The 27709-nt window shown below is 39.6% G+C and overlaps 1 protein-coding gene across 1 annotated transcript; it reads right to left on the bottom strand.

Annotated features, from left to right (window-relative positions):
• Positions 1-177: 177 nt before the first annotated feature.
• On the bottom strand, positions 178-27396 carry LOC309957767 (Fc receptor-like protein 3; the record flags this gene model as incomplete). Its single annotated transcript, XM_082833208.1, is given in 14 exon segments — positions 178-297; positions 1121-1237; positions 1337-1368; positions 2904-2972; positions 3186-3298; positions 4177-4204; positions 9505-9624; positions 9994-10272; positions 22986-23261; positions 23570-23857; positions 24879-25163; positions 25400-25651; positions 26172-26414; positions 27327-27396. Coding segments are annotated over 14 exon segments (2292 nt in total).
• Positions 27397-27709: the final 313 nt, after the last annotated feature.

Genomic DNA, 27709 nt, shown 5'->3' with positions numbered 1-27709 from the left:
TGTGTGTGTGCCATATACCTGCATATATCTTTATCTATCTATCTATCTATCTATCATCATCATCATCATCAATCATTTATCATCTATGTATCTACGTATAAATTTGTGTTAGTCTGCTCTGGCTGCCATAACAAAATACCACAGACTAGGTGGCTTAAACATCAGATATCTATTTTCTCACAGTTCTAGAAGTCCAAGATCAAGGTGCTGGCAGAGTTGGTTTCTGGCGAGACCTCTCTTCCTGCCACCTTCAGGCTTTGCAGATATCTGTCTTGCTGTGTCTTCACATGGCCTTTCCTCTGTGTGCATGAAGAAAGATAGAGAGGGCTCTGGTGTCTCCTCTTCTTCTTAGAAAGACACCAGTCCAATTCAATTAGGGGCCACCCTTATGACCTCATTTAACCATAATTATCTCCTTAAAGGTCCTATCTCCAAGTATAGTTACATTGAATTTTGAGAGAATACAATTCAGTTCATTATACTATCTAATCAGACAATTTGGAAGCTCTCTCCCATTAAATAGAATGTGTTATTTTAAAAAATCTTAATACTGATGTATAGTTCATGAAGAAATAGTATATACATGGATAGAACAAAGCTTTTTGGTTGTTTCCAATTTGGTAGCTGGAACAAAGCATGTACAACAGAACATCAGCCATGCCACTATCAACCCCACAAAAATGGAAACAAGATGTTTAGAACAAACTGTTTATGTAGAGATAGTACATTAAAAGATTTTGATCCCACTTAGATCAACCGGTCACGATTGCATCCTCATGATCCTGGCTAGACCATTTCTCCTTTCTCATCAACAGGCCCGGGAGCTGAAGGCCCAACTGCCCTGCCTTCACATGTGTCTCTACTGTGAAAAGAATGCAGAATTTACTCAAATGCTGATCACTATGTTCCTAGATAATACACAGACTCAGGCACAGAGGAAGTTGGCAGAGCTTTCACCCAGGCTGATGTTCCCTATAGCCCAGCCTCTTGGGATGCTGAGCCCTGGAGGGAAAGAGGTAGCATGGCTGGAGATAACAGAGATAATGACACAGGCTGCTTCTCAGGGTCTCTGTGAGCCACTATGGGTACAGAGCTAGTGGTCTATGGCTGACAGTGCACATGGGACATTCTCATAGTTTTCTGCAGCATCTTCAAGGTCCCTGTCTTGATTGATGGCCAGCCCTGCAGAATCATCTAGATGTGCCTTCTTCAACTCTGAATAGATGACTGCAGGCTCCTAGTGGAAAAAACAAAACAAAACAAAACACAGATAGTAAGTACCTAAATGTAGGTGAGGAAGAGCAGAGGGGAAGGCAAGTCAGGAAATATGACCCACCTTATCCTCCCAGTGTTTCTTTGGTGAATTTGCTGTTGGATGGGAAGAGGAAAGAAAAGTATTAAACTGTGGGTAATACATTGTAACTTACAACCTACTCACAGTGCATTCCAAGCCAATCTTTCCTCTGCTGACTCATTTCCTGTCTCCTCTGCTGAATTCTTCCAAAGCCCTCACAGAGCAAGAATCTCATCCTCACACAAACAATAAAGTCTTTCCTCTGCCCATAAAATGCCCAGAATGACTTTCTTGAAAATATCTTCCTTTTTCCATGGCTCATCACAACCCCAGCAGAGCAACTCTGTTATTTCCACCTCCCTACTACTATTTAGTGCCTCTATGGCTACATTGATCATCTGGGAGAAGGAAGTAAATATGATTCACTTCACTTTGCACAGAGAAATTGGAGGAGGCAGCTCCAATAGGGACTTGGCATTCTAAGGCCAAACAGAAAATGCCCAGTAAGCCAAAGATACGCAGTGCTAACATTGAGAAAATTCAGTGTGTGTATTACTCCTAACCTTCCAAGGGATTCTTTGGATCTCTTTCATTTAGTTATTCAGCCAATAAGCATTCAGTGAACAATGACCTTCTATTAAGCATTGGTAAGCCATAAAGTGGCAAAAATGACATAAACTCAGTCCATACAATTAAGAATCTTATCATTTTTAAGGAGAGAAATAGAGAAACATACATGGAAACAAATGCAAGAAGTATTATGAGCACCAAGATAAAAATACATATTAAACTATGCTGTTGCCACAAAGGATAATCAGTTCCTCTCAGGTTAGGAGATAGGGAGGGCCGGTGGGAATTACTGAGTTTCACGATGATAACTGAATTATTTCTTGAAATGTGAGCAAGGGTCACAGACAAACTAGAGGCAAGAACATTACAAGACAAATAAGAAGCACGAGCACCAAAGCACAAAACAACCCAGTTTGATCAAAGAAATGTTAAGAGTTCAATATGGCTAAAGTAAGGACATAAGGCAGAGCTTAGAGGAGGGACAAAATCACAGGGGAAGGCAAGGGTCATGCTTTAAAATGCAGAATCACTGAGGGCAGTTAACCTAGACAATGATGTGATCAATTGTGCATCTCAGAGGGATCACACTGGAGACAGGTCGTTACAAGGTTGGAAGGAGAATGAGATTAGAAATAAAGAGACCAGTTAAGAGAATTACAATTGTCTACACATTAGATAATTAAAGACTTAATTTATTATGCCTTTGTTCATTTATTATGTTCATTTATTGTTCATTTATTACGCCTATGTTCATTCATTCATTAAAGAAAAATTTGAGGGGGCCTATCATTTTCTAAGCATAACACTATATGCTACTGATATATTAGCAAAGAAATAAGGTGTCTGTCCTTAAAGAGTTTATGGGGTAATTGTGGCAGTGTAGACAGGTAAGAGGGAATGGATATGATTATAGGATTGGTAATATAAGAGGAGCAGTTAATGCCTCTCATGTTGGATTCATATTGAGATGACTCTTTGATCAAAAACCCCTTGCTGGATTTGATAAAACACTGCCACCTTACCTCTACTTGTGTCTCACCTGAATTTTCTTTTGTATCTTGGATGCTGCAGATCTGGGAATAAACCAGGTTGCTCTCACCAAGATCCACTGCAAAACAATAGATCACAGTTGGCTGCAGTCAAGAGCTCACACTATAAACTCTTCTTCCCAGTCACCAAGTTTATAACCACCTTCTAACCTTGACATAGTGACAGAAATGACATTTTTATATTGAATATGACTGAACCATGGACTGTTGCTCAATCTCTCTTCCCTCCCTGGTTCCTCCCTGGAGCCCTCTGTTCCTTAGGAAGTTCTCACCATTGCTGTACACTGGCTGCTGTTCCATTGGGTTTGGTGGTTCAGAGTAAGTGGGTTCTTGGGGGTCTGTGGGGGAGGTTCTAGAAGGTTCCTTAAACTCCTTGGGACTGTAACTGTGACAGAAGGGGAGAGAGACAAAAAGGAGAAAAGTATTTGTGGATTACACAGAATCTCAGGAAAATCAATATCCAGGAAGAGCTCAGCATGGTTCATGTGAAAATATCATGGCTGCTACTCTGAGTCTTCATGCTTCTTTTGAGAAAACGTCAGAAGTATGGCACAAGACAGAGCCAGGGCAGCATTACAGAGAAGGCCAGCTGAGGCAAGGTCAGAGGACAAAGGCTACATAGTTCAAGGTCCCTTTGATAGAGTAAACACTTGTGTTTGCCTATTTTTTATTACTTTCAAAAGTTTAAATGTTTTTTAACATTGGTACACAAAGGCTTCTGCATTCCACAGAAGTTGACCTTTGTCCTTTTTTAGGTTCCTTTCAGTTTTCTACCTCATATTACAATGATCTACCTTTCCTGTAAAATATTATGAAGGCTCTTCAGGAAAAGTATTTTTTTCCAATTTCATTTCCTTCTGCAGTTAATATTGTGAGTTGAACATTGCCAGCATTCAATAATTGTTTCCTGAATGAGTGTATGAGTGGGGAAATGAGTGATAAGGGAGTGAATAAATGTAGCCTTATGAAAGATGATATCATTAGGACATCAGTGATCAATTCTCTACTGGCGCACACTTAAGGAAGGAGATAAATTAACCATGGATAGTAAATAACATTATTTCTGTGTATAAGTAGGTATAAGTGAGTATTATTCACAACTATGATCGAAAGTGGCCTTCTTAATCACATTTTTTATTTCATAAGAATTTGAAATTTTAATAGGAAATGAGTAAAATATTTTTAATGTACATAATTCCATGTTCTATCTTGTGAGCATAAATAAAATGAAAATGCTGACAGCACAAGAAGCAGAGACCTCACCTAGGTGTTCCAGTGGTGGAAAGTCCTCCTGAAAAATGAAAAAAGGAACATTGATGGTAAGTGATCTCTGTGGACAATGTGCTCTATGTTAGAATATCCTTTCCCAGAAATCAAATTCAGCCTAGATTTCAGCTATGGCAAATCTTTGAGAACATCCGGCTCCACCCCTTATGTCATGTTATAGATAAAGAAGGTGGGGTCTGGAGAGACATTTGCACAGAATCACACTTATTCTCAATCATTCAATCAGTAATAGCAGCATGAACTCTAAGTAGTTGTGACAAAGTAGCAGAAGAGAGACAACTTAATATTTAACTCTAGATCAAGTGCTTCCCATACTCCCACTTCTCTGTTCTCACTGCAGCCCTATGAGGTAGAGACAAGGAGACTGAGGCCTAGAGGGGGGTTAAAATTAATACTTATTACACAAGTATGACTCAATAGGACTACCAGAATAAGCCCAGACCTTTCTTTATCTCTGACCTTGCAAATCCATTTCAACAACATTGGGTGCATATTGTTTTCTCCATACCCCTTCTTTCCTTCGCTTTCACCTGGCTAATACGAATTTATCTTTCCTCCTCCAGAGCTTTCCCTGATGCCAACAGGCTGGATTAAGTGACCTATATCCATGCACATAGAACCCTGCAATATTAAAATTACTATATTGTATTTTAATTATCTATTTCTGTGTTTGCCTCTAACTCTCTCCTTCATGAAAAGGTGTGTTACTTGAAGGCGCAAAACTTGTCTTAATTATTTTTCTATTTCCAGTGCCTAGAAGGTTGAAAATATTTAGTAAAGATTTGTTAAACGACTGAACAAATTAAACTATGTACTATGAGGACTAAAAGAAAAACAAGTTGACAATTTTTTAATAGGTGACTACATGTAAACCTAATTTGGAAGCCTACTCCATCAGCCTTGAAAATATGCCAGCTTTCCATTAACACAAAAATATTGAAATCTTTCTGGCCTGCCCAGTACAGCCTCCTCCCAGTTTCCCATCTCTGCCCTTTGCCTACTTATCTGTGGCTCTATATCTGTCTCACTGGTCTTAGAGGACACAAGTTATTTCCCAAAGTAAACATATTCAGCCTTACCTCTCATGGAAAATGACTGATTAATGCCTACAAACCCCATCTTTGGGAACCAGGTGTCCTGAGTTAAACTAGAGGTGTGTAAGCGTGATCCTGGCCTATATCTCTCTCCTCAGGGCCATTGTAACCATATCAATCAACAACTAATACCCTCACTTGTAGGCAGGTTAACTAAGTCCCAGGATGCATCTGAGAGTCAGATTATCTCTTCATCTGCATAAAGGAAAACAGACCCAGAAGGTGGCTATTTATAATATAAGCTAGTATTCACTAAAGATATATGGGCCAGGCACTGTGCTAAGCAGTTTACATAGATTGTCTCATAGCACCTAAAAGGTATATACTATTATTATGACCATTATACAGCTAAGGAGACTGGAGTTTGGAGAGTTACATTACTGGAATTTAATTCCAAGCAGTTATAGAGTCAATAAATATATCACTCCCTTAGGTAACTTGGAGGAAACACTCAGGCTTAAGGAGCAGAGTCCTTCACTTTTAGATGAATTTGAAAGGGCTGAGCTCTTCCCTGAGAAGACTGGTCAATAATGAGAAGGAAGACTTTGCTATGAGGGAAGTACAGTAGACAAGATTTTGAGATGTGAAAGGCAGAGACCCTCTGATTGACACTGTCAGAATTCCTTAGGTGAGTTTGCTATTTAAAAAAACATTCCCCTTAGATATAGAGGACATAATCTCCTGGGTTTCTGCCCTCATGCATCACATTAAATAATGATTGGTAATCTTTCCTTCCCTTGTGATATTTGGTGTTGTACTGACTGAGCAACCTGTTTTTTTAATATTATCAACTGCAATACTGAGGTTCTAATGTCTGCACTTCTAGTATGTTACTGATTAATAAATGACATCCAGATAGGTAATGAGATAGAAAAGTAATTTTTAAAGTAGGAGGTACAACCAGCCTTTTACAAGTCACCAAGATGTAATGGAGAGTATATGGACTCAAGGGCTAGGGAGACCCCAGTTAAGACCTAACTCTGACTCTTAGTAGATACACATGAATTTGGAAAGGTTTCTAACTTCTCCAGATCTTCATTTCTTCATCTTTAATATGGTTATAATGATATTGGTTTAATTGAAGTGAAATGTACATACTGAAAAACTGAGAGAATTAGACACTATAAAATTGCGTATAATAGACTCTGCATGAATGACAGATTTTATGATGAGTACTATCAGGGTTAGTGCTACACACATAATTGTATATGTAATATTATTTAAGAAACTATTAAGTAGCTTTAAATATCAGTCATAAAATGATGATGCCATTTTTTATACAAAGAGGAAGGACGGATGCTCATTGATTGACCTGAAAGTGGAAGTCAGAAGACAATGCTTAACCACTATCATTAAGGAAAGTATGTAAAGCCTTCATTAAATTGAGACCCAATTATTTGTTTATTTGCTTGATTTTCAATATGAGCCCTGAAAAAGGAAAACAGAACCATTTGGTCTGACAGAAAAAGAGAGTTCATGTTACACCACAGAGAAAGACAGAAAGTAAAGGATTAGTAATTCCAGATATAAAGTCTTGAAACCTTATAAGCACTCAAAGCACTGAATAAAACAGTCTATGCACTCAAAGATTTCTGATCCATGAAAAATCATTCAGAGAGAAAAATAAAAGCAATCACATAAGACAAAGACAAGGATTATGGCAGATTTCTTGTTAGAAACCATGCACACAGGAAGACAGTACAGTATTTTAAAATATTGAAAGAAAACAACATACAGAAGCTGAAATAATTCACCACCAGCAGACCCATACTACAAGAAATGTTAAAAGAAATCTTTTAGGTGGAAAGAAAATGATACCAGATGAACATATGGATATACAAAAAGGAATGAAGAACATTGGAAGTGGTAACTTTATAAGTAAATGTATAATATTTTAAAATTATATGTAAACTTCTTTAAAAGATAATTGTTTACAAAATTAATAGCAATGTAACAGGCAGGGGAGAAATGGAGTACAAAATGGTAAGATTCTTATGCTATACATGAAGTGATAAAATGTCACTTGTAAGTAGACTGTGATAAGTTAGATATGTATACCATACGCTCTAAAACAACCACTAAAATAACAAAGCAATGAGTTATATAGATAATAAGCCAAAAAAGGAAATAAAATGGAATCATAAAAAATACTCAAGTGGTCCAAAAGAGGGTAGAAAAAAAAAGGAAACGGAAAACAAAGAACAGATGAGACAAATAGAAAACAAATAGCAAAATAATAGATTTAGGGACCTAACCCTATCAATAATCACATTAATCTAAATGGTCTAAATTTTTAAAATTAAAGGGTAGAGACTGCCATATTAGATTAAAAAAATCCAAGTTAACTATATGCTATCTATAAAAATACACTTTAAATATAGAGGCACAGGGCTTCCCTGGTGGCACAGTGGTTGAGAGTCCGCCTGCCGATGCAGGAGACACGGGTTCGTGCTCTGGTCTGGGAAGATCCCACATGCTGCGGAACGGCTGGGCCCATGAGCCATGGCCGCTGAGCCTGCGCATCTGGAGCCTGTGCTCCACAACGGGAGAGGCCACAACAGTGAGAGGCCTGCGTACCGCAAAAAAAAAATATATATATATATATAGAGGCACAAATAAGTTAAAAGGGTAGAAAAAAGAAATATCATGCTAACATTATTTATATTAATATATTAATATCAAAGAATATTTCAGAGTAAATGATGCTACAGGAATAAAAAGGTCATAATGTGGTCATTTCATCAAAAACACATAACAATGATAAATATTTGTGCACCTAATAATAAAGTTTCAAAATACATGAAGTACATGTGATAGAATTGCAAAAAGAAATGGAAACATTTACAAATATTGTTGAAGATTTCAATACCCTTCTCTCAATAACTGATAGATCAAGTAAAAAGAAAATCAGAAAGGATATAGAAGACTTCAGCAACACTGTCAATCAAGTTCACAAACAAACCCATAGTACAAGAAATGTTAAAAAGAAGTCCTTCAAACTGAGAGAGAATGATACCATATGGATGTATGTATATACAAAAAGGCATGAAGAATTCTGGAAGTGATAACTAAGTGGGTATTACCTAGACATCAAGCCAGAAAAAGAAATGACAAGAAAATAAAACTACCAAATCAATATCCCTTATGAGCATAGGTGCAAACGTTCTTAAAGATTTTAGCAAATCAAATTCAAAAATTATAAGCAAGTGAGGTTGACCCCAGAAATGCAAAGCCAGTTCAACATTCAAAATCCAAAATCTGTATCACTAGACTAGAAAATAAAATCATATGATCATCTCAATCAATGTAGAAAAAACATTTGTCATTTCTTCTGTAAAAACTGTCAGCAAATTACAATTAGTAGGGAGTTCTTCAGCCTAATAAACAGCAGCTACAAGAAATCCACAGCTAATATTATCATATGCAGTGGTGAAAGTCCAAACACTTTCCCCCCTTTAAGTTCAAGAACAAGACAAGTAGGTCTATTCTCAACACTTCTATTCAACATTGTACAGGAGGTTCTAGCCAGTCCATTAAGGCAAGAAAAAGAAATAAAAGGAATCCAGATTGGAAAGTAAGGAGTAAAATTATCTTTATTCCCAGATGACTTGATCATCTATGCAGAAAAATCTGATGGAATCTACAAAACTAATACTAGAATTAATAAGTCTGTTTAGTAAGGTTGCAGGATATGAGATCAATGTACAAAAATCAACTGAATTTCTATATACTAGCAACAATCAGAAATTAAAATTTTAATTTCATTCTCAGAATATCTATTAATTTTATCTACTAATAAATATCACTGTCTTTATATGCTTTTCAGATATATCTCAGAGTTTATGGTTTGTACTTATGGCTATTGTCTATTTTTGTTGTTGTTACAAGTGGAGGACTTTGTTTTTCCTTCTTTTTGTTTTCAGTAAGCTTTGGACTAGGGTTGGAACAGTAAATACTTAACTTTCTAATTTTTAAATGGAAGCTAAACTCTGTTCTCTGATTTAAATCTCAAATTAAACACATGGAGTAGTAACTTCATTAAGAAATTTGTTGTACCTTTTTGTCACTGCCACAGAGTGGCAGTGATTAGAACTGAGGGCTTAGTATTTGGAAAGGAATAATTGACTTTTATAGGATGTACTACACAAGTCCAAGTTATTACAGCAATGGCAAAAGTCACAACATCAAAGAGTAAGATATAGTCACTCACCTGAATTCCTTTGGGTCCTGAAGTAACACACCAGAGCAGCAGTAGCAGCAAGGCCAAGGATGCTTAGCAGTCCTGCAGTGACCCCCTCGGTGATAAGCGTTATTTTGTTGCTGGAAGGCCCTAAGTAAAGAGACTTATACTTGAGTTCAGGGCCAAATATTTTTTTATCTAGACAAAAAACATGTATGTGGGGGCTACCTATATATCAGGACAGATTTTTGCCAGGTTCTGATTTCTCAATTTGAATCATTTACAGTATAATTCGTAATTTTCAAAATAATAGCACATGAGAGTGATTGCCAGAATCTAACATTAAAATGTACTCCTTTTCCCTCCCCCACCCCCATGAAATCAGTACCAGTCTCCAGAAGCTTCAAGCCTTGTTTTCATGTTAATAACTCTTTGACACTGGGAGAATTTCTACAGTCTATTGGAGAAATATTTTATTGCTTATAAATGTAACCTATAGCCCAGGTACCACCAACCCACCTGTGACGCTGAGTGTCACCATCTCACTGTGCTGGACCCCCAGGCCATTGTCAGCCCCACAAGAGAAGTTCCCAGAATGCTCTGCCATCAGAGTGAGGTTGAAGGATGCTCCTCCTCCAAAGGGGTCCGAGATGCTCCCCAGGGTGACATTCTTGTGATAAAACCAATACAGGATCGGGGGAGAGCCTCTTTGTGCCTCACAGCGAAGCTCTAACACATCTCCCACCATAGCCTGGGCCCCAGCAGGGTGGAAGGTGAAGACAGGATGAGACACTGGAACTGAGGGAAGCAACATAGTTCATGAGCAGCTTTAATTAAGTATGTGTACAAGATAAGTTAATAAAGGAAATATTTAGTTTAGTTTAGTAGTAGGAACATAGACCTGGGATTCAGGAAAACCTGAGTTTAAATCCCATCTCTGCTCTTTATTAGCCCTGTGATCTTGATGTTTTAAAAACTTTTTACTAGCTCCAAGTCTCAGTTTATTCCTTCGTAAAATGGAGCTAATAATAATTATATCACAAGCTATGGTAATAAGAATCATGTATGTAAAATGTTCGATAAATGTTAGCTACTGTTACTGATAGAAATAATAACTAAAAGCAAGGTTTGTTTCTCCATATCATTGATTGACTCCTGAGACTTAGTTTTAAACCTAGACTTCCACACCTATCTGAAGTAGGACCTCATTACCTTTTACCCAGTTACCTTGCTTTATTTTTCTGCATAGCATTAACACTAACATCTATCAATCTATGTATCTATGTATCTCTCTCTTATTTATCTATCTATCATCTATCATTGTTGTATATCTGATTCCTCTAATAGAATGTAAGTTTCATAAGGATGAGGACTTATCTGTTTGTTCGTTTTTGTATTTCCGGCTGCTGGAACTTTGTCTTGGCATGTAATAGTTCATCAACAATTCGTGAATGAGTGGATGACAAAATTGATCCAGATTGGCCCCAAAATATCCAGACACAGCAATAACAACATGATTTCCATTTTACTTTGTGATTATAGAAATAGGACAGCCAGGAAAAACAGAAAATCACTATGTTTTAAATTAATATATGGAATTATTAATCAATAATTAATTAATGTGAACTGTGAGATTGCTGATTCTGCTAAGTTGTGAGGGAACCTGGATGAGCCAATCTGTGTGCAGTGCTTTAGATATAAGCTGTGTGCTTCATTGGCAAGAGAAGTTTGGTAAGGATCTTAAGCTTTGCTTTGCATCTGAGATTGGCTAAAGGGGAGGGAGCATGGAGACAATCCATTGAATGGGAATAATTCACCCTTCTGTACATCCTTTACAATATATAGTGACCTGGGCCAAATGCCAAGGGTCTCAGGGGTAAGGCTTTATACATTCTTTGCACATCTCAGTGTGCCTTTCCACCCATGTCACCACCTCATATATTTTTATCCAATTTTTATTGCTGTAAAATGCTCATAACTTAACATTTTCCATCATAAACTTTTTAAGTGTACAGTTAAGTGGTATTAAATAATTTCATGACATTGTGAAACCAATACCACCATCCATCTCCATAACTTTTTACCTTGTAAAAGTGAAATTCTATACCCGTTAAACAATAACTCCCTATACTCCATTTCCCCACCCCCTGACAAGCACCAGGCTACTTTCTGTTTCTATGATTTTGACTAACCTAAACATCTTATATAAGTGGGATCGTACAGTATTTGTCTTTTATTGACTGGTTTGTTTCACTTAGCATAATGACCTCAAGATGCATCCAGGTTGTAGCATGTAGCAGAATTTTCTTTTCTTTTTAAATCTGAGTAATATTTCATATTATGTGCATACCACACTTTGCTTATCCATTTATCTATTGATAATGGATATTGGGTTATCAACAGATAAACGGTTGTTTCCATGTTTTAGCTATTATGAATAATGTTGCTCTGTACACGCGTGTACAAATATCTTTTTGAGAATATATTTTCAGCGTTGGGGGATGTATACCCAGAAGTGGAATTTCTGTATCATATGGTAGCTCTATTTTTAATTTTCCGAGGAGCCTCCATAGTGTTCTCAATAATGATTTCATCATTTTACATTCCTACCAACATTACACAAGTATTCCAATTTCTCCACATCCTAGCCAACACTTATTATTTTCTATTATTTTTATAGTACCCATCCTAATGAGTATGAGGTGGTATTTCATTGTAGTTTTGGTTTGCATTTCCCTAATAATGAGTGATGTTGAGCATTTTTTTCATGTATCTAATAGCCATTTATATGTCTTCTTTGGAGAAATGTCTATTCAAGTCCTTTACTCATTTTTTTAATGAGTGCCCCATGACGCCAGCCCCTGCCCCTCAACCCACAACGGCAGAGTCCACAAACCTTATGACATCAGAAAGGGTATAGGTGCCAGCCTGACCCTAGCTCCCACCCTACCCCCTTGCTTTGCCTACATTGGTGGAGCCTATGACTCAAGGGATCCCAGACACGAGAGAACAGCCCACCATCCTGGGGCACCAGGTGATGATAACAGCAACACTTCAGGAGCAAAGCAGCAGTAACTCCGGAGGCACAGGAAGTGATAATAGAGCCACACTTCTTATAGAGAGAGGGGAGGATGGAAAGTGACTACTCTCAAACATAGCCAGAGGCAGCTTAGGTAAGAGAAACCAAAAACTTATGCCATACCACCACCTACTGGGAAACAAAAGAAAGGCCTCTGATATCTAACTGTCACCACATCAAGTGCACCAGCAGAGAAACCACCCATCAAGTACCATGAAGAATCACAGTAACACTGTACCACAAAAAGAAACTGGCAATTCTCCAGAAACCAAACTTACAGTCATGAAATATTGTGATCTAACTGAGAAAGAATTCAAACTTACAGTCATGAAATATTGTGATCTAACTGAGAAAGAATTCAAAGAAAGTCAAAACAGTTGTCATTCAGAAACTCAACAAGCTACAAGAACACTCAGAAAGCCAGATTAATGAGCTCAGAAATAAAATTAATGAACAAAAGAAATACTTTACCAGATATATTAAAACTCTAAAAAAGAGCCAAACAGGAATTCTGGAATTGAAGAACTGAATAAATGTTGAGAAGAATGCCTTGGAAAGCACTAGAAATAGATCAGACTATATGAAAGAGAGAATTAGCAATCTCAAGATAGAAATCTAGACATGATACAAGTATAAGAGGAGAGATAAATAAGATAATTTAAAAATGAGGGAATTCTCCAAGAGCTATCTGACTCTTTTAGGAAAGGCAACATTAGTATAAGGGGTGTCCCAGGAGAAAACAGGGAGAGGCGAACAGAGAGTATATTTAAATAAATAATAGCTGAGAACTTCCCAAACCTAGGAAAGAAACTGGATATACAAATCCATGAAGCTAAGAGAACACTTAATTACTTCAATGCAAAAATACCTTTTACAAGACATGTTATATTAAAATTGTCAAAAGTCAATCACGAGGAGTTCCGGGAAGATGGCGGAAGAGTAAGACGCGGAGATCACCTTCCTCTCCACAGATACACCAGAAATACATCTACGCGTGGAACAACTCCTACGGAGCACCTACTGAACGCTGGCAGAAGACCTCAGACCTCCCAAAAGGCAAGGAACCCCCCACGTACCTGGTTAGGGCAAAAGAAAAAACTAAACAGAGACAAAAGAATAGGGACGGGTCCTGCACCAGCGGGAGAGAGCTGTGAAGGAGGAAAAGTGTCCACACACTAGGAGCCCCTTCGCGGGTGGAGACTTCGGGAGGCGGAGTGGGGGAGCTTGGGAGCCGCGGAGGAGAGCACAGCAACAGGGGTGCGGAGGGCAAAGCGGAGAGATTCCAGCGCAGAGCATCGGGCCGACCGGCACTCACCAGCTGAGAGGCTTGTCTGCTCGCCCGCCGGGGCGGGCGGGACTGGGAGCTGAGGCTCCGGCTTTTGTCGGAGCGCCGGGAGAGGACTGAGGTTGGCGGCGTGAACACAGCCTGCAGGGCGTTGGTGCGCCGCGGCTGGCCGGGAGAGAGTCTGGGGAGGGGTCTGGACCTGCCGAAGAGGCAAGAGACTTTTACGTCCCTCTTTGTTTCCTGGTGCACGAGGAGGGGGGATTGGGAACGCTGCTTGGGAGAGCTCCGGAGACGGGCGCGAGCCGCGGCTAAGAGTGCGGAGCCCAGAGACGGACATGGGACGCTAAGGCCGCTGCTGCCGCCGCCAGGAGGCCTGTGTGCGAGCGCAGGTCACTAGCCACACGCCCTTCCGGGGAGCCTGTGCAGCCCGCCGCTGCCGGGGTCCCGGGATCCGGGGACGGCTCCCCCGGGAGAGCGCACGGCGCGCCTCAGGCTGCAGCGTCACGCCGGCCTCTGCCGCTGCAGGCCCGCCCTGCACTCCGTGACCCTCCCTACCCACCCCCCCCCGGCCTGGGTGAGCCAGAGCCTCCGAATCAGCGGCTCCTTTAACCCCGTCCTGTCTGAGCAAAGAACAGACGCCCTCCGGCGACCTACACGCACAGGCAGGGCCAAATCCAAAGCTGAGCCCCTGGGAGCTGTGAGAACAAAGAAGAGAAAGGGAAATCTCTTCCAGCAGCCTCAGAAGCAGCGGATTAAAGCTCCACAATCAACTTGATATACCCTGCATCTTTGGAATACCTGAATAGACAACGAATCATCCCAAATTAAGGAGCCCTGTGGATAAAAGGCTCTTGGTGCTGCAGCCAGGACTCAGTGCTGTGCCTCTGAGGTGGGAGAGCCAACTTCAGGACACTGGTCCACAAGAGGCCTCCCAGCTGCACATAATATCAAACAGCAAAAATCTCCGAGAGATCTCCATCTCAACGCCAGCACCCAGCTTCACTCAACGACCAGCAAGCTACAGTGCTGGACATCCTATGCCAAACAACTAGCAAGACAGGAACACAACCCCACCCATTAGCAGAGAGGCTGCCCAAAATCATAATAAGTCTACAGACACCCCAAAACACACCACCAGACGTGGACCTGCCCACCAGAAAGACAAGATCCAGCCTCATACACCAGAACACAGGCACTAGTACCCTCCACCAGGAAGCCTACACAACCCACTGAACCAACCTTAGCCACTGGGGACAGACTCAAAAAACAACAGGAACTACGAACCTTCAGCCTGCAAAAAAAAAAAAAAGGAGACCCCAAACACAGTAAGATAAGCAAAATGAAAAGACAGAAAAACACACAGCAGATGAAGGAGCAAGATAAAAACCCACCAGACCTAACAAATGAAGAGGAAATAGGCAGTCTACCTGAAAAAGAATTCAGAATAATGATAGTAAGGTTGATCCGAAATCTTGGAGATAGAATGGACAATAGAATGGACAAATTGCAAGAATCAGTTAACAAGGACCTAGAAGAACTAAAGATGAAACAAGCAACGATGAACAACACAATAAATGAAATTAAAAGTACTCTAGATGGGATCAATAGCAGAATAACTGAGGCAGAAGAACGGATAAGTGACCTGGAAGATAAAATAGTGGAAATAACTACTGCAGAGCAGAATAAAGAAAAAATAATGAAAAGAACTGAGGACAGTCTCAGAGACCTCTGGGACAACATTAAACGCACCAACATTCGAATTATAGGGGTTCCAGAAGAAGAAGAGAAAAAGAAAGGGACTGAGAAAATATTTGAAGAGATTATAGTTGAAAACTTCCCTAATATGGGAAAGGAAATAGTTAATCAAGTCCAGGAAGCACAGAGAGTCCCACACAGGATAAATCCAAGGAGAAATACGCCAAGACACATATTAATCAAACTGTCAAAAATTAAATACAAAGAAAACATATTAAAAGCAGCAAGGGAAAAACAACAAATAACACACAAGGGAATCCCCATAAGGTTAACAGCTGATCTTTCAGCAGAAACTCTGCAAGCCAGAAGGGAGTGGCAGGACATATTGAAAGTGTTGAAGGAGAAAAACCTGCAACCAAGATTACTCTACCCAGCAAGGATCTCATTCAGATTTGATGGAGAAATTAAAACCTTTACAGACAAGCAAAAGCTGAGAGAGTTCAGCACCACCAAACCAGCTCTACAACAACTGCTAAAGGAACTTCTCTAGACAAGAAACACAAAAGAAGGAAAGGACCTACAATAACAAACCCAAAACAATGAAGAAAATGGGAATAGGAACACACATATCGATAATTACCTTAAATGTAAATGGACTAAATGCTCCCACCAAAAGACACAGATTGGCTGAATGGATACAAAAACAAGACCCATATATTTGCTGTCTACAAGAGACCCACTTCAGATCTAGAGACACATACAGACTGAAAGTAAGGGGATGGAAAAAGGTATTTCATGCAAGTGGAAACCAAAAGAAAGCTGGAGTAGCAATTCTCATATCAGACAAAATAGACTTTAAAACAAAGACTATTAGAAGAGACAAAGAAGGACACTACATAATGATCAAGGGATCAATCCAAGAGGAAGATATAACAATTGTAAATATTTATGCACCCAACATAGGTGCACCTCAATACATAAGGCAAATACTGACAACCATAAAAGGGGAAATCGACAGTAACACATTCATAGTAGGGGACTTTAACACCCCACTTTCACCAATGGACAGATCATCCAAAATGAAAATAAATAAGGAAACACAAGCTTTAAATGATACATTAAACGAGATGGAGTTAATTGATATTTATAGGACATTCCATCCAAAAACAACAGAATACACATTTTTCTCAAGTGCTCATGGAACATTCTCCAGGATAGATCATATCTTGGGTCACAAATCAAGCCTTGGTAAATTTAAGAAAATTGAAATTGTATCAAGTATCTTTTCTGACCACAACGCCATGAGACTAGATATCAATTACAGGAAAAGATCTGTAAAAAATACAAACACATGGAGGCTAAACAATACACTACTTAATAATGAAGATATCACTGAAGAAATCAAAGAGGAAATCAAAAAATACCTAGAAACAAATGACAATGGAGACACAACGACCCAAAACCTGTGGGATGCAGCAAAAGCAGTTCTAAGGGGGAAGTTTATAGCAATACAAGCCCACCTTAAGAAGCAGGAAGCATCTCGAATAAACAACCTAACCTTGCACCTCAAGCAATTAGAGAAAGAAGAACAAAAAAACCCCAAAGCTAGCAGAAGGAAAGAAATCATAAAAATCAGATCAGAAATAAATGAAAAAGAAATGAAGGAAACAATAGCAAAGATCAATAAAACTAAAAGCTGGTTCTTTGAGAAGATAAACAAAATAGATAAACCACTAGCCAGACTCATCAAGAAAAAAAGGGAGAAGACCCAAATCAATAGAATTAGAAATGAAAAAGGAGAGGTAACAACTGACACTGCAGAAATAAAAGAGATCATGAGAGATTACTACAAGCAACTCTATGCCAATAAAATGGACAATCTGGAAGAAATGGACAAATTCTTAGAAAGGCACAACCTGCCAAGACTGAATCAAGAAGAAATAGAAAATATGAACAGACCAATCACAAGCACTGAAATTGAAACTGTGATTAAAAATCTTCCAACAAAGAAAAGCCCAGGACCAGATGGCTTCACAGGCGAATTCTATCAAACATTTAGAGAAGAGCTAACACCTATCCTTCTCAAACTCTTCCAAAATATAGCAGAGGGAGGAACACTCCCAAACTCCTTCTACGAGGCCACCATCACCTTGATACCAAAACCAGACAAGGATGTCACAAAGAAAGAAAACTACAGGCCAATATCACTGATGAACATAGATGCAAAAATCCTCAACAAAATACTAGCAAACAGAATCCAACAGCACATTAAAAAGATCATACATCATGATCAAGTGGGGTTTATTCCAGGAATGCAAGGATTCTTCAATATACGCAAATCTATCAATGTGATAAACCATATTAACAAACTGAAGGAGAAAAACCATATGATCATCTCAATAGATGCAGAGAAAGCTTTTGACAAAATTCAACACCCATTTATGATAAAAACCCTGCAGAAAGTAGGCATAGAGGGAACTTTCCTCAACATAATAAAGGCCATATATGACAAGCCCACAGCAAACATCATCCTCAATGGTGAAAAACTGAAAGCATTTCCACTAAGATCAGGAACAAGACAAGGTTGCCCACTCTCACCACTCTTATTCAACATAGTTTTGGAAGTTTTAGCCACAGCAATCAGAGAAGAAAAGGAAATAAAAGGAATCCAAATCGGAAAAGAAGAAGTAAAGCTGTCACTGTTTGCAGATGACATGATCCTATACATAGAGAACCCTAAAGATGCTACCAGAAAACTACTAGAGCTAATCAATGAATTTGGTAAAGTGGCAGGATACAAAATTAATGCACAGAAATCTCTGGCATTCCTATATACTAATGATGAAAAATCTGAAAGTGAAATCAAGAAAACACTCCCATTTACCATTGCAACAAAAAGAATAAAATATCTAGGAATAAACCTACCTAAGGAGACAAAAGATCTGTATGCAGAAAATTATAAGACACTGATGAAAGAAATTAAAGATGATACAAATAGATGGAGAGATATACCATGTTCTTGGATTGGAAGAATCAACATTGTGAAAATGACTCTACTACCGAAAGCAATCTATAGATTCAATGCAATCCCTATCAAACTACCACTGGCATTTTTCACAGAACTAGAACAAAAAATTTTGCAATTTGTATGGAAACACAAAAGACCCAGAATAGCCAAAGCAATCTTGAGAACGAAAGAAGGAACTGGAGGAATCAGGCTCCCAGACTTCAGACTATACTACAAAGCTACAGTTATCAAGACGGTATGGTACTGGCACAAAAACAGAAAGATAGATCAATGGAACAGGATAGAAAGCCCAGAGATAAACCCACGCACATATGGTCACCTTATCTTTGACAAAGGAGGCAGAAATGTACAGTGGAGAAAGGACAGCCTATTCAATAAGTGGTGCTGGGAAAACTGGACAGCTACATGTAAAAGTATGAAATTAGATCACTCCTTAACACCGTACACAAAAATAAGCTCAAAATGGATTAAAGACCTAAATGTAAGGCCAGAAACTATCAAACTCTTAGAGGAAAACATAGGCAGAACACTCTATGACATAAATCACAGCAAGGTCCTTTTTGACCCACCTCCTAGAGAAATGGAAATAAAAACAAGAGTAAACAAATGGGACCTAATGAAACTTAAAAGCTTTTGCGCAGCAAAGGAAACCATAAAGAAGACCAAAAGACAACCCTCAGAATGGGAGAAAATATTTGCAAATGAAGCAACTGACAAAGGATTGATCTCCAAAATTTATAAGCAGCTCATGCAGCTTAATAACAAAAAAACAAACAACCCAATCCAAAAATGGGCAGAAGACCTAAATAGACATTTCTCCAAAGAAGATATACAGAGTGCCAACAAACACATGAAAGAATGCTCAACATCACTAATCATGAGAGAAATGCAAATCAAAACTACAATGAGATATCATCTCACACCAGTCAGAATGGCCATCATCAAAAAATCTAGAAACAATAAATGCTGGAGAGGGTGTGGAGAAAAGGGAACCCTCTTACACTGTTGGTGGGAATGTAAATTGATACAGCCACTGTGGAGAACAGTATGGAGGTTCCTTAGAAAGCTACAAATAGAACTACCATATGACCCAGCAATCCCACTACTGGGCATATACCCTGAGAAAACCATAATTCAAAAAGAGTCATGTACCAAAATGTTCATTGCAGCTCTATTTACAATAGCCCAGAGATGGAAACAACCTAAGTGTCCATCATCAGATGAATGGATAAAGAAGATGTGGCACATATATACAATGGAATATTACTCAGCCATAAAAAGAGACGAAATTGAGCTATTTGTAATGAGGTGGATAGACCTAGAGTCTGTCATACAGAGTGAAGTAAGTCAGAAAGAGAGAGACAAATACCGTATGCTAACACATATATATGGAATTTAAAAAAAAAAATGTCATGAAAAACCTAGGGGTGAAACAGGAATAAAGACACAGACTTACTAGAGAATGGACTTGAGGCTATGGGGAGGGGGAAGGGTAAACGGTGACAAAGCGATAAAGAGGCATGGACATATATACACTACCAAACGTAAGGTAGATAGCTAGTGGGAAGCAGCCGCATAGCACAGGGAGATCAGCTCGGTGCTTTGTGACCGCCTGGAGGGGTGGCATGGGGAGGGTGGGAGGGAGGGAGACGCAGGCGGGGGGAGATATGGGAATATATGTATATATATGACTGATTCATTTTGTTGTGAAGCTGAAACTAACATACCATTGTAAAGCAATTATACTCCAATAAAAAGGTTAAAAAAAAAAAAGTCAATCACAAAGAAAGAATTTTAAGGCAGCCTGGGGGAAAAAAGGATGGTAACCTACAAAAGAATCTCCATGAGCCTATCATCAGGTTTCTCAACAGAAATTCTCCAGGACAAGAGGGTATGGAATGACATTCTCAAAATACTGAGAGATAAAAAGTGTCACCCAAGAATATTTTTTCCAGCAAAGTTATTATTCAGATATGAAGGAGAAACAAAGACTTTCCCATATGAATGAAAGCTGAGGGAATACATCAACACTGGTTCTGCTTACAAGAATTGTTGAAAGAAGCTCTTCTACAAAAAACAAAAAGGCAAAAGTATACAAATCTTTGAGGAAACTGAAATAGACAGAATCAGAAAATTGCAGCTCTTTATCAGAATAGGTTTTAAACGCTTTATTATAGCATAAAGGTAAAAGGAGGGAAGTCAGAAAAATAACTATAGCTACTTCAATTTGGTATAAAACTCACAATACAAAAAGAGATAATTTGAGACAATAAAAACATAAAAGGGGAAGAGGAAAAGGATGGAACCCATATAGGTAAATGAAGATAAGATTCTATCAGCAGAAAACAGACTATTTTATCTAGGAGAGGTCTTATGCAAACCTCAGTGTAACCAGAAAATATAAGTCTAGAACAGAGATACAAAACATGAAAAAAGGGAAACTGAGAAAAATATCATAAAAAACCACAAAACCAAAATGGCAGGCAGAAACTTAAGGGGAAGAAAAAAATGGAGATATAGAGCAACCTGAAAATGAAAGGTAAAATGGCAATACTAAATTCTCCTTTATCAATAATAACCTTAAATGTAAATGGGTTGAATTCACCAATCAAAAGACATAGAGTGGCTAGATGGAGTAAAATATAAGACCCAATTCTATGCTGTCTCCAAGAAACTCACATTACCTTTAAAGACAAACATAGGCTCATAGTGAAAGGATGGAAGATGATACTCCATGCATATGGCAGCCAAAAAAAAAAAAAAAGTGGGTATAACCATGCTCATATCAGAAGAAATAGACCTCAAGCCAAAAAAGATAACAAAGGACAAAAATGGACATTAATTGTGATAAAGGGGACAATTCATCAAGAAGACGTAATAGTGATAAATATATATGCACGTAACATAGGAGCACCAAAATATACAAAGCAATTATTAACAGATCTAAAGGAAGAAATTGACAGCAACACAATAATAGTAGGGAACTGTAACACCCCACTATTAATGGATAGATCGTACAGAAAGAAAGTCAACAAGGAAACAGCAGCCTTAAAAGATACATTAGACCAGATGGACTTGATAAATTTATACAGAACATTCCATCCAAATGCAGTAAAATACACATACTTCTTAAGTGCTCATGAAACTTTCTCAAGAATAGACCATATGTTGGAATACAAAACAAGTCTCAATGAATTTAAGAAGATTGAAATCATATCAACCATCTTGCCTGTTCACAATGGTATGAAACTAGAGATCAACCACAAGAAGAAAGCTGGAAAATCACAAATATGTGGAGACTAAACAACAAGCTGCTAAACAACTATTGGGTCAAACAAGAAATCAAAGGTGAATTGAAAAAATACCTGAAGACAAATGAAAATGAAAATATGACATACCAAAATTTAACTTTGCACCTAAAGGAACTAGAAAAAGAAGAACAAATGAAGCCAAAAGTCAGTAGGAGGAAGGAAATGATAAAGATTCAAAGAGAAATGAAATATACACTAAAAAGAAAATAGAAAATATTGATAAAAACTAAGAACTGATTCTTTTAAAAGATGGACAAAATTGCCAAACCTTTAGCTAGACTCACTAAGAAAAATGAGAGAAGGCTCTGATAAATAAAATCAGAAATGAAAGAGGAGCTATAACAATGAATGCCCAGAAATACAAAGGATTATACAAGAATATTGTGGACAGTTATATGCCAACAAATTGAGCAACTTAGAATAAATGGGCAAATTCTTAGAATCACACAACCTTCTGAGACTGAATCATAAAAAAATAAAATCTGAATGACCAATCACTAGGAAAGAGACTGAAATAGAAATCAAAAACCTCCCAAGAATAAAAGTACGGGACCAGATAACTTCACAGGTGAATTCTACCAAACATTCAAAGGTGCTGTAAATCCTATCTTTCTCAAAATATTCAAAAAACCTGAAGAGAAGGGAATACTTCCTAACTTATTTTACAAGGCTAACATCACCCTGATACCAAAACCAAAGACAACACACAAAAAAGAAAATTACAGGCCAATATCTCAGGTAACATAGATGCAAAAATCCTCAACAGAATATTAACAAACCGAATACAACAGTACTTTAAAAGGATCATACACCATGATCACGTGGGATTTACTCCATGTATGCAAGAGTAGTTCAACATTTGCAAATCAATCAACATGGTACATCACATCAATAAAATAAAAAATAAAAATCATATGACCATCTTGATAAATGCAGAAAAACCATTAGGAATGGCCTAAGTTCCTGAATGTAGAGTCAGAAGAAAGAATCCCAGGACTCTCAGGTAGAGGAAGAAAAAGTGGGGAGTCTGCTGGAATGTCACACCAGCAAGTAGCCCAAAAGAGAAGACACAGTCTATTCTGGGCTGTAATTGCTGCAGGCACCCCTACTAACCTGTGACACTGAGAGTCACTCTGTCACTGAGCTGGACCCCCAGGCCATTGTCAGCCTCACAGGAGTAGTTTCCAGAATGTGCTGCAGTCAGAGAGAATTTGAAGAATGCTCTTCCAGAGGGAACTGAGCTGCTCCCCAGGCTGACACCATCATGATAAAATCCGTACAGGATCGGGGGAGAGCCTCTCCGGGCCTCACAGTGAAGCTCCATCACGTCCCCCACCACAACCTGGGCCCCAGGAGCCCTGAGAGTGAGGACAGAGCGAGACACTGGAACTGAGAGAGATAGTAGACTGTCAGAGGACTCTGATGCTGTGACAGACTCATAACCCCACTCAAGAAACTTAAATATAGGTATATCTCTTGAACCATGAAGAGTAATCCTAGACAATTTTGTTTTCATCACTACGGTCCTCTCCACAAGTAAAATATCTTCAACTTTTGTCATCTTTGCCATTCCTTGGTTAGCTTCTAAATCTTCACAACTCTGTACCTTTGCCTTCTTCCAAAGAGCCTCATGGCTGATAGAAAGCCTAAACCCTGGCTTGTGAACCGAGGCTGAATAGAAGGAATCGGGAACTTACTTCTCAGTGTGACTCTAATCAGTTTACTGAGGATGGGACCGTGAATGTTGTCAGCTGCACAGTAGTATCTCCCAGCATCATGCTCCTTCACAGTGAGTATCTGCAGCTCTGCCGACAAGGAACGCTGGGTCTTTGTTCCCAAACTTCTCACTGTGCCCTCTCTGTGCCAGGAGAATGTGACAGTCCCTGTACCCTTGGCTACTGAGCAGATAAGGAGCAGATTTTCTCCTTCAATCAGCTGCCCCTCGGGGGGCCGGATCTCTAGATTTACATCAGACACAGGGACTCCTGGGAGGACACAAGATGACACATGAGGGTTCTCATGGCAGAAACTTCAGGGTCAAGGAGAAGGCTGGTTCTGTCATGAACAAGCCCATAGCAGCAGGTACAATAAGCAGGGGTCCAAAGTGGGCAATAAGGAATTAATTGTGCATGTTATTATAAAGGTAGAAACACCCCTCCCACCACATACAACAGTTTCCATTCTTGGGGAATGTGGGGACTAGGCTCCTGATTTTCTTAAACCTAATGCTGACTGCAGTCACATTTTATTTACATTTATATCTAAGGAATCTTTGGTGCACTGATGGATCACAAAATAAGAGTGAACCCTGAGCATATTACTTCTATCCTGAAATTCAAACCCCTTTCCTATCCTTCAAGACTCTTCTCCACTCTCACCTCCATCTTCCCACATTCTTTTCTGATTATTCCAGTTCATGTTTGTCTTCCACTTTTATTTTGGAATATGTTTAGGTCAACAAACGGAAGCAACATAGGGACCTCTAAAGACTGCATGTGGTCATCTGTGTCTGTTGACTTTTTTTTTTTTTTGCGCTACGCGGGCCTCTCACTGTTATGGCTTCTCCCGTCATGGAGCACAGGCTCCGGACGCGCAGGCTCAGTGACCATGGCTCACGGGCCCAACCGCTCCACGGCATGTGGGATCTTCCTGGACCGGGGCACGAACCCGTGTCCCCTGCATCGGCAGGCGGACTCTCAACCACTGTGCCACCAGGGAAGCCCTATCTGTTGACTCTTGAGAGAACATATCCTGTAAGTCTCCGTAACCCCCCCCCCCCACAGGGTTGGGGACCCAGTAACTGATCAATAACTGTTATTAACTGAGTTAGATGGAAGAGAATGTTCTAGGGACATTAGGCCAGTGTTGAACCTGAAGAGAGAAGGATACCAGGACAGCTGAAATTCTCCTCTCTGTTATGTTCAGTGTCCTAGGGAGCAGGAAATGTCATTGCTCTCCTCTCCTCTCCCCAGCTCTGACTCTGGAAGTGCAGCCCCAGACACTCACTCTGCACATGTATCTGGGATCTCAAGCTTCTTTTCCTGACATGGTGAGTCACTGTCTCTGCCTGGCACCAGTAAGAACCTGAGTCTTCACTCCACATGGTAGGTAAATTGAGCTCTGGGGAGCTGCTCCAGCCTGATCCCAAGGCCTGCTCTTCTCTGAAGAAGCAGAATTGAAGCTGAATGTATGACCGCTGTGGAGGGAGCCAAGTTTCACATTTCAGAGTCACCGGTGTCCCCTCTATGGGTTGGGAGGGTCTGGCTGTCAGCACAGGAGGGGGAAACAGCTCTAGAGAGAAGAACAAACACAGTTCCCAAGGTAGTGAGGCTCAGGGCTCCTGGAAAGATGCACGTGTGCTTTCAGCACCAGCTATCAGAACACAGAGACCCAAGTAGGTGGAACCACTTCCCATCTCCCTCCCATGACTGGAGGATTTTCATGAAATCCCCACTGATGAACCCCTCCCTAAATCCTCACACAGTTTCCCTGCCAAGTCCTATTACCCACAGGAGGGCATCCATTACCTTGAACTTGAATTGTTAGAGATTTTGAAATGTCTCTCTTCATTCCCCAAAAGTTTTTCCTAGAAGCAGTACAATGATATTTGCCATTGTCCCTGGAGACTGAATTTAGTGTGAAGTTTGATATATAACTCTTCCTAATTTCTTTTTTATTTTTGTATAAAACTGTTTCACTTGTTGCTTCTTTCCCCTGGCATCTCAGAACAACATCATCTCCTTCAAAGACAGGGTGTGGAGCCTGGATGATCAGTCTGTCTGCAAAGAGTGGAGGAATGCAATCAATTTATTTCCTGAAGCTTGTTTCTTCAAACTCTCATTTCTGCCCATGAAGAAAGAGCTGCAGTCCTATACATACCTGCAACTGTCCTCCATCAACATTTCCACATGATCCCAAAACCCAGTTCTCCCTTGTCCTAGGATAATGAACTAATTTCCAGAAAATATCCTTAAGAAATCCTCATACATATTGTTAAAAGAGAAGTTTTATACCATACATTTCTTCAGACCCAAGTCCCTTTTTCCTGGTGACTTCCCCCATACTTACCAATACTTACCAATACTTCTTACCAATACTTACCAATACTTCTCTGGATGGAGAGGATGGACAAGGCAGCATTCTGTTGCTGTCCTATCTCCTTATTTTCCCCACTGGGGTCAATACATCAAATATCCTCATGCCTGTTTACAGCCCTGCCTAGGCTCCCTGCATTAGCGTAGCCCTTAGACATGCTGCCCAGTGGTTTAATTTCAGAGACTCCCTCCTTTCTTTCCTCACCAGGTAAAAAATCCATATGTACGGGGTCACTGGGAGAGGATCTTCGAGTCTTGCATTTGTAATATCCAGTCTTGTGTATTTGGATCTCTTCAGATTTATTATCCAACAAATGATCATTATGATACCAAGATATGTCTCCTTGGGCTGGAGAAAGGGAATCTCTGCATGTGAGAGTCACTCTGTCATTTTTGAAGTTTGTAGACCATGGAGGATTGAGGAGAAGAAAAGCTTTTGGAGTTACTCCTGAATAGGAAATGGAAAGACGAAGGCAGGTAAAGGTGAATGAGAGGTGGGTGGGGCGTAAGGAAGGGCCCAGCTGCAACTAGGAGTTTTTCTGGGCTAATTCCTATTAGGACTAGGGCTGGAAATGGAGCAGACACAACTTGGGGAACTGCCTGGGACAAAATCTGTTCTTTGTCATTTTTTGCCTAGTAGCAGTGGGTGGGTAGGTGTCATGCGGGATAGGTCTCAGGTTCCTGGTATGGGCTCAGAAAAGTTCAGGAGACATGATTCGTAGTTAGGCAAACACTGTGAAGGCCTCTGATTCTGAAGTGCTCTTGTCCTATACCTTCCTGTCAAGGTAAAAGTCAGCCTGGGATGTATATACCTCAGAAGCAGTTTCTAGACTCTGAAAAACCAGTACCTACTTGGTTATTAATATCTAATGAACAAGATTTGTTTCACTTACAATTCTTTTAAACTTTGCTTAATTTGAGAGTCTATGGGGAAGGCAACATTTTTCTACTCTCCGCCTAAGGTGAGTAGAATCAGTAATTGATACAGGATATAAAAAATTTGAACAAAGGGGCATGGACTGCTTGCATAATCATATTTGTATATATAATTGCAACTAACCAATGGGACCAGAAATTGAAACAGTGTAGTGACATGAGCTTCTTTTGGAGATGTATAAAGATTTGGCTCTAGCATTTTCCACTGTGAATAGGAGATATTTCTATGTTCTTTGATAGTGGCACCAGCTTGGACATACAGAGGGGTCTTAGGGAATAGAGGAGATCAGATCTGAGTTTCTCTCAATATCAGCCTCCTGCCTCTGCCTTTCCTTCTGCAAATATTTCCTTCCCCTCCACACTGTGGCATTCGGTAATAGGGAAAGAACTGAAGACTGAAGAAGTCAGAGGAGAGTCTGCTCACCCACTAATGCAACAGGTGTGACCTCGGAGTAGCAATACCACTGATGTTGGCACATCACCACAGGCCTCATTTATGGGTACAGGCAGTGCTGGCTGAGAGGACCAATGCCCAGAGACCAGGAGGAACAGAGAAAAGGGAAAACTGACCTGATTGATCTCTTCCAGGAGCTGTGAGGGAGCCAAGATTTAAAGGTTAGCACAGAGTAAAGTTTTTCAAACCTTTTCACTTACGCAATTTGAGAAGTGTTCCAACAACCCAGCCACAACCACTTCTTTGGTTTTTCCTTCCCATTTCTTTGCCCCCATTCTATGATACCCACAGTCCCCAAACAAAGAAACAAAAAAGAATAGCCTATAATTTATTGTATAAATATGAATGACTTG

This window comes from Leucopleurus acutus (genome assembly GCF_964270905.1).
Source record: "Leucopleurus acutus genome assembly, chromosome: 2".
In the NCBI taxonomy this organism is placed as follows: domain Eukaryota; kingdom Metazoa; phylum Chordata; class Mammalia; order Artiodactyla; family Delphinidae; genus Leucopleurus; species Leucopleurus acutus.
Note: the sequence above shows the minus strand (reverse complement) of the source record. Positions and strands in the feature narration are given on the sequence as shown.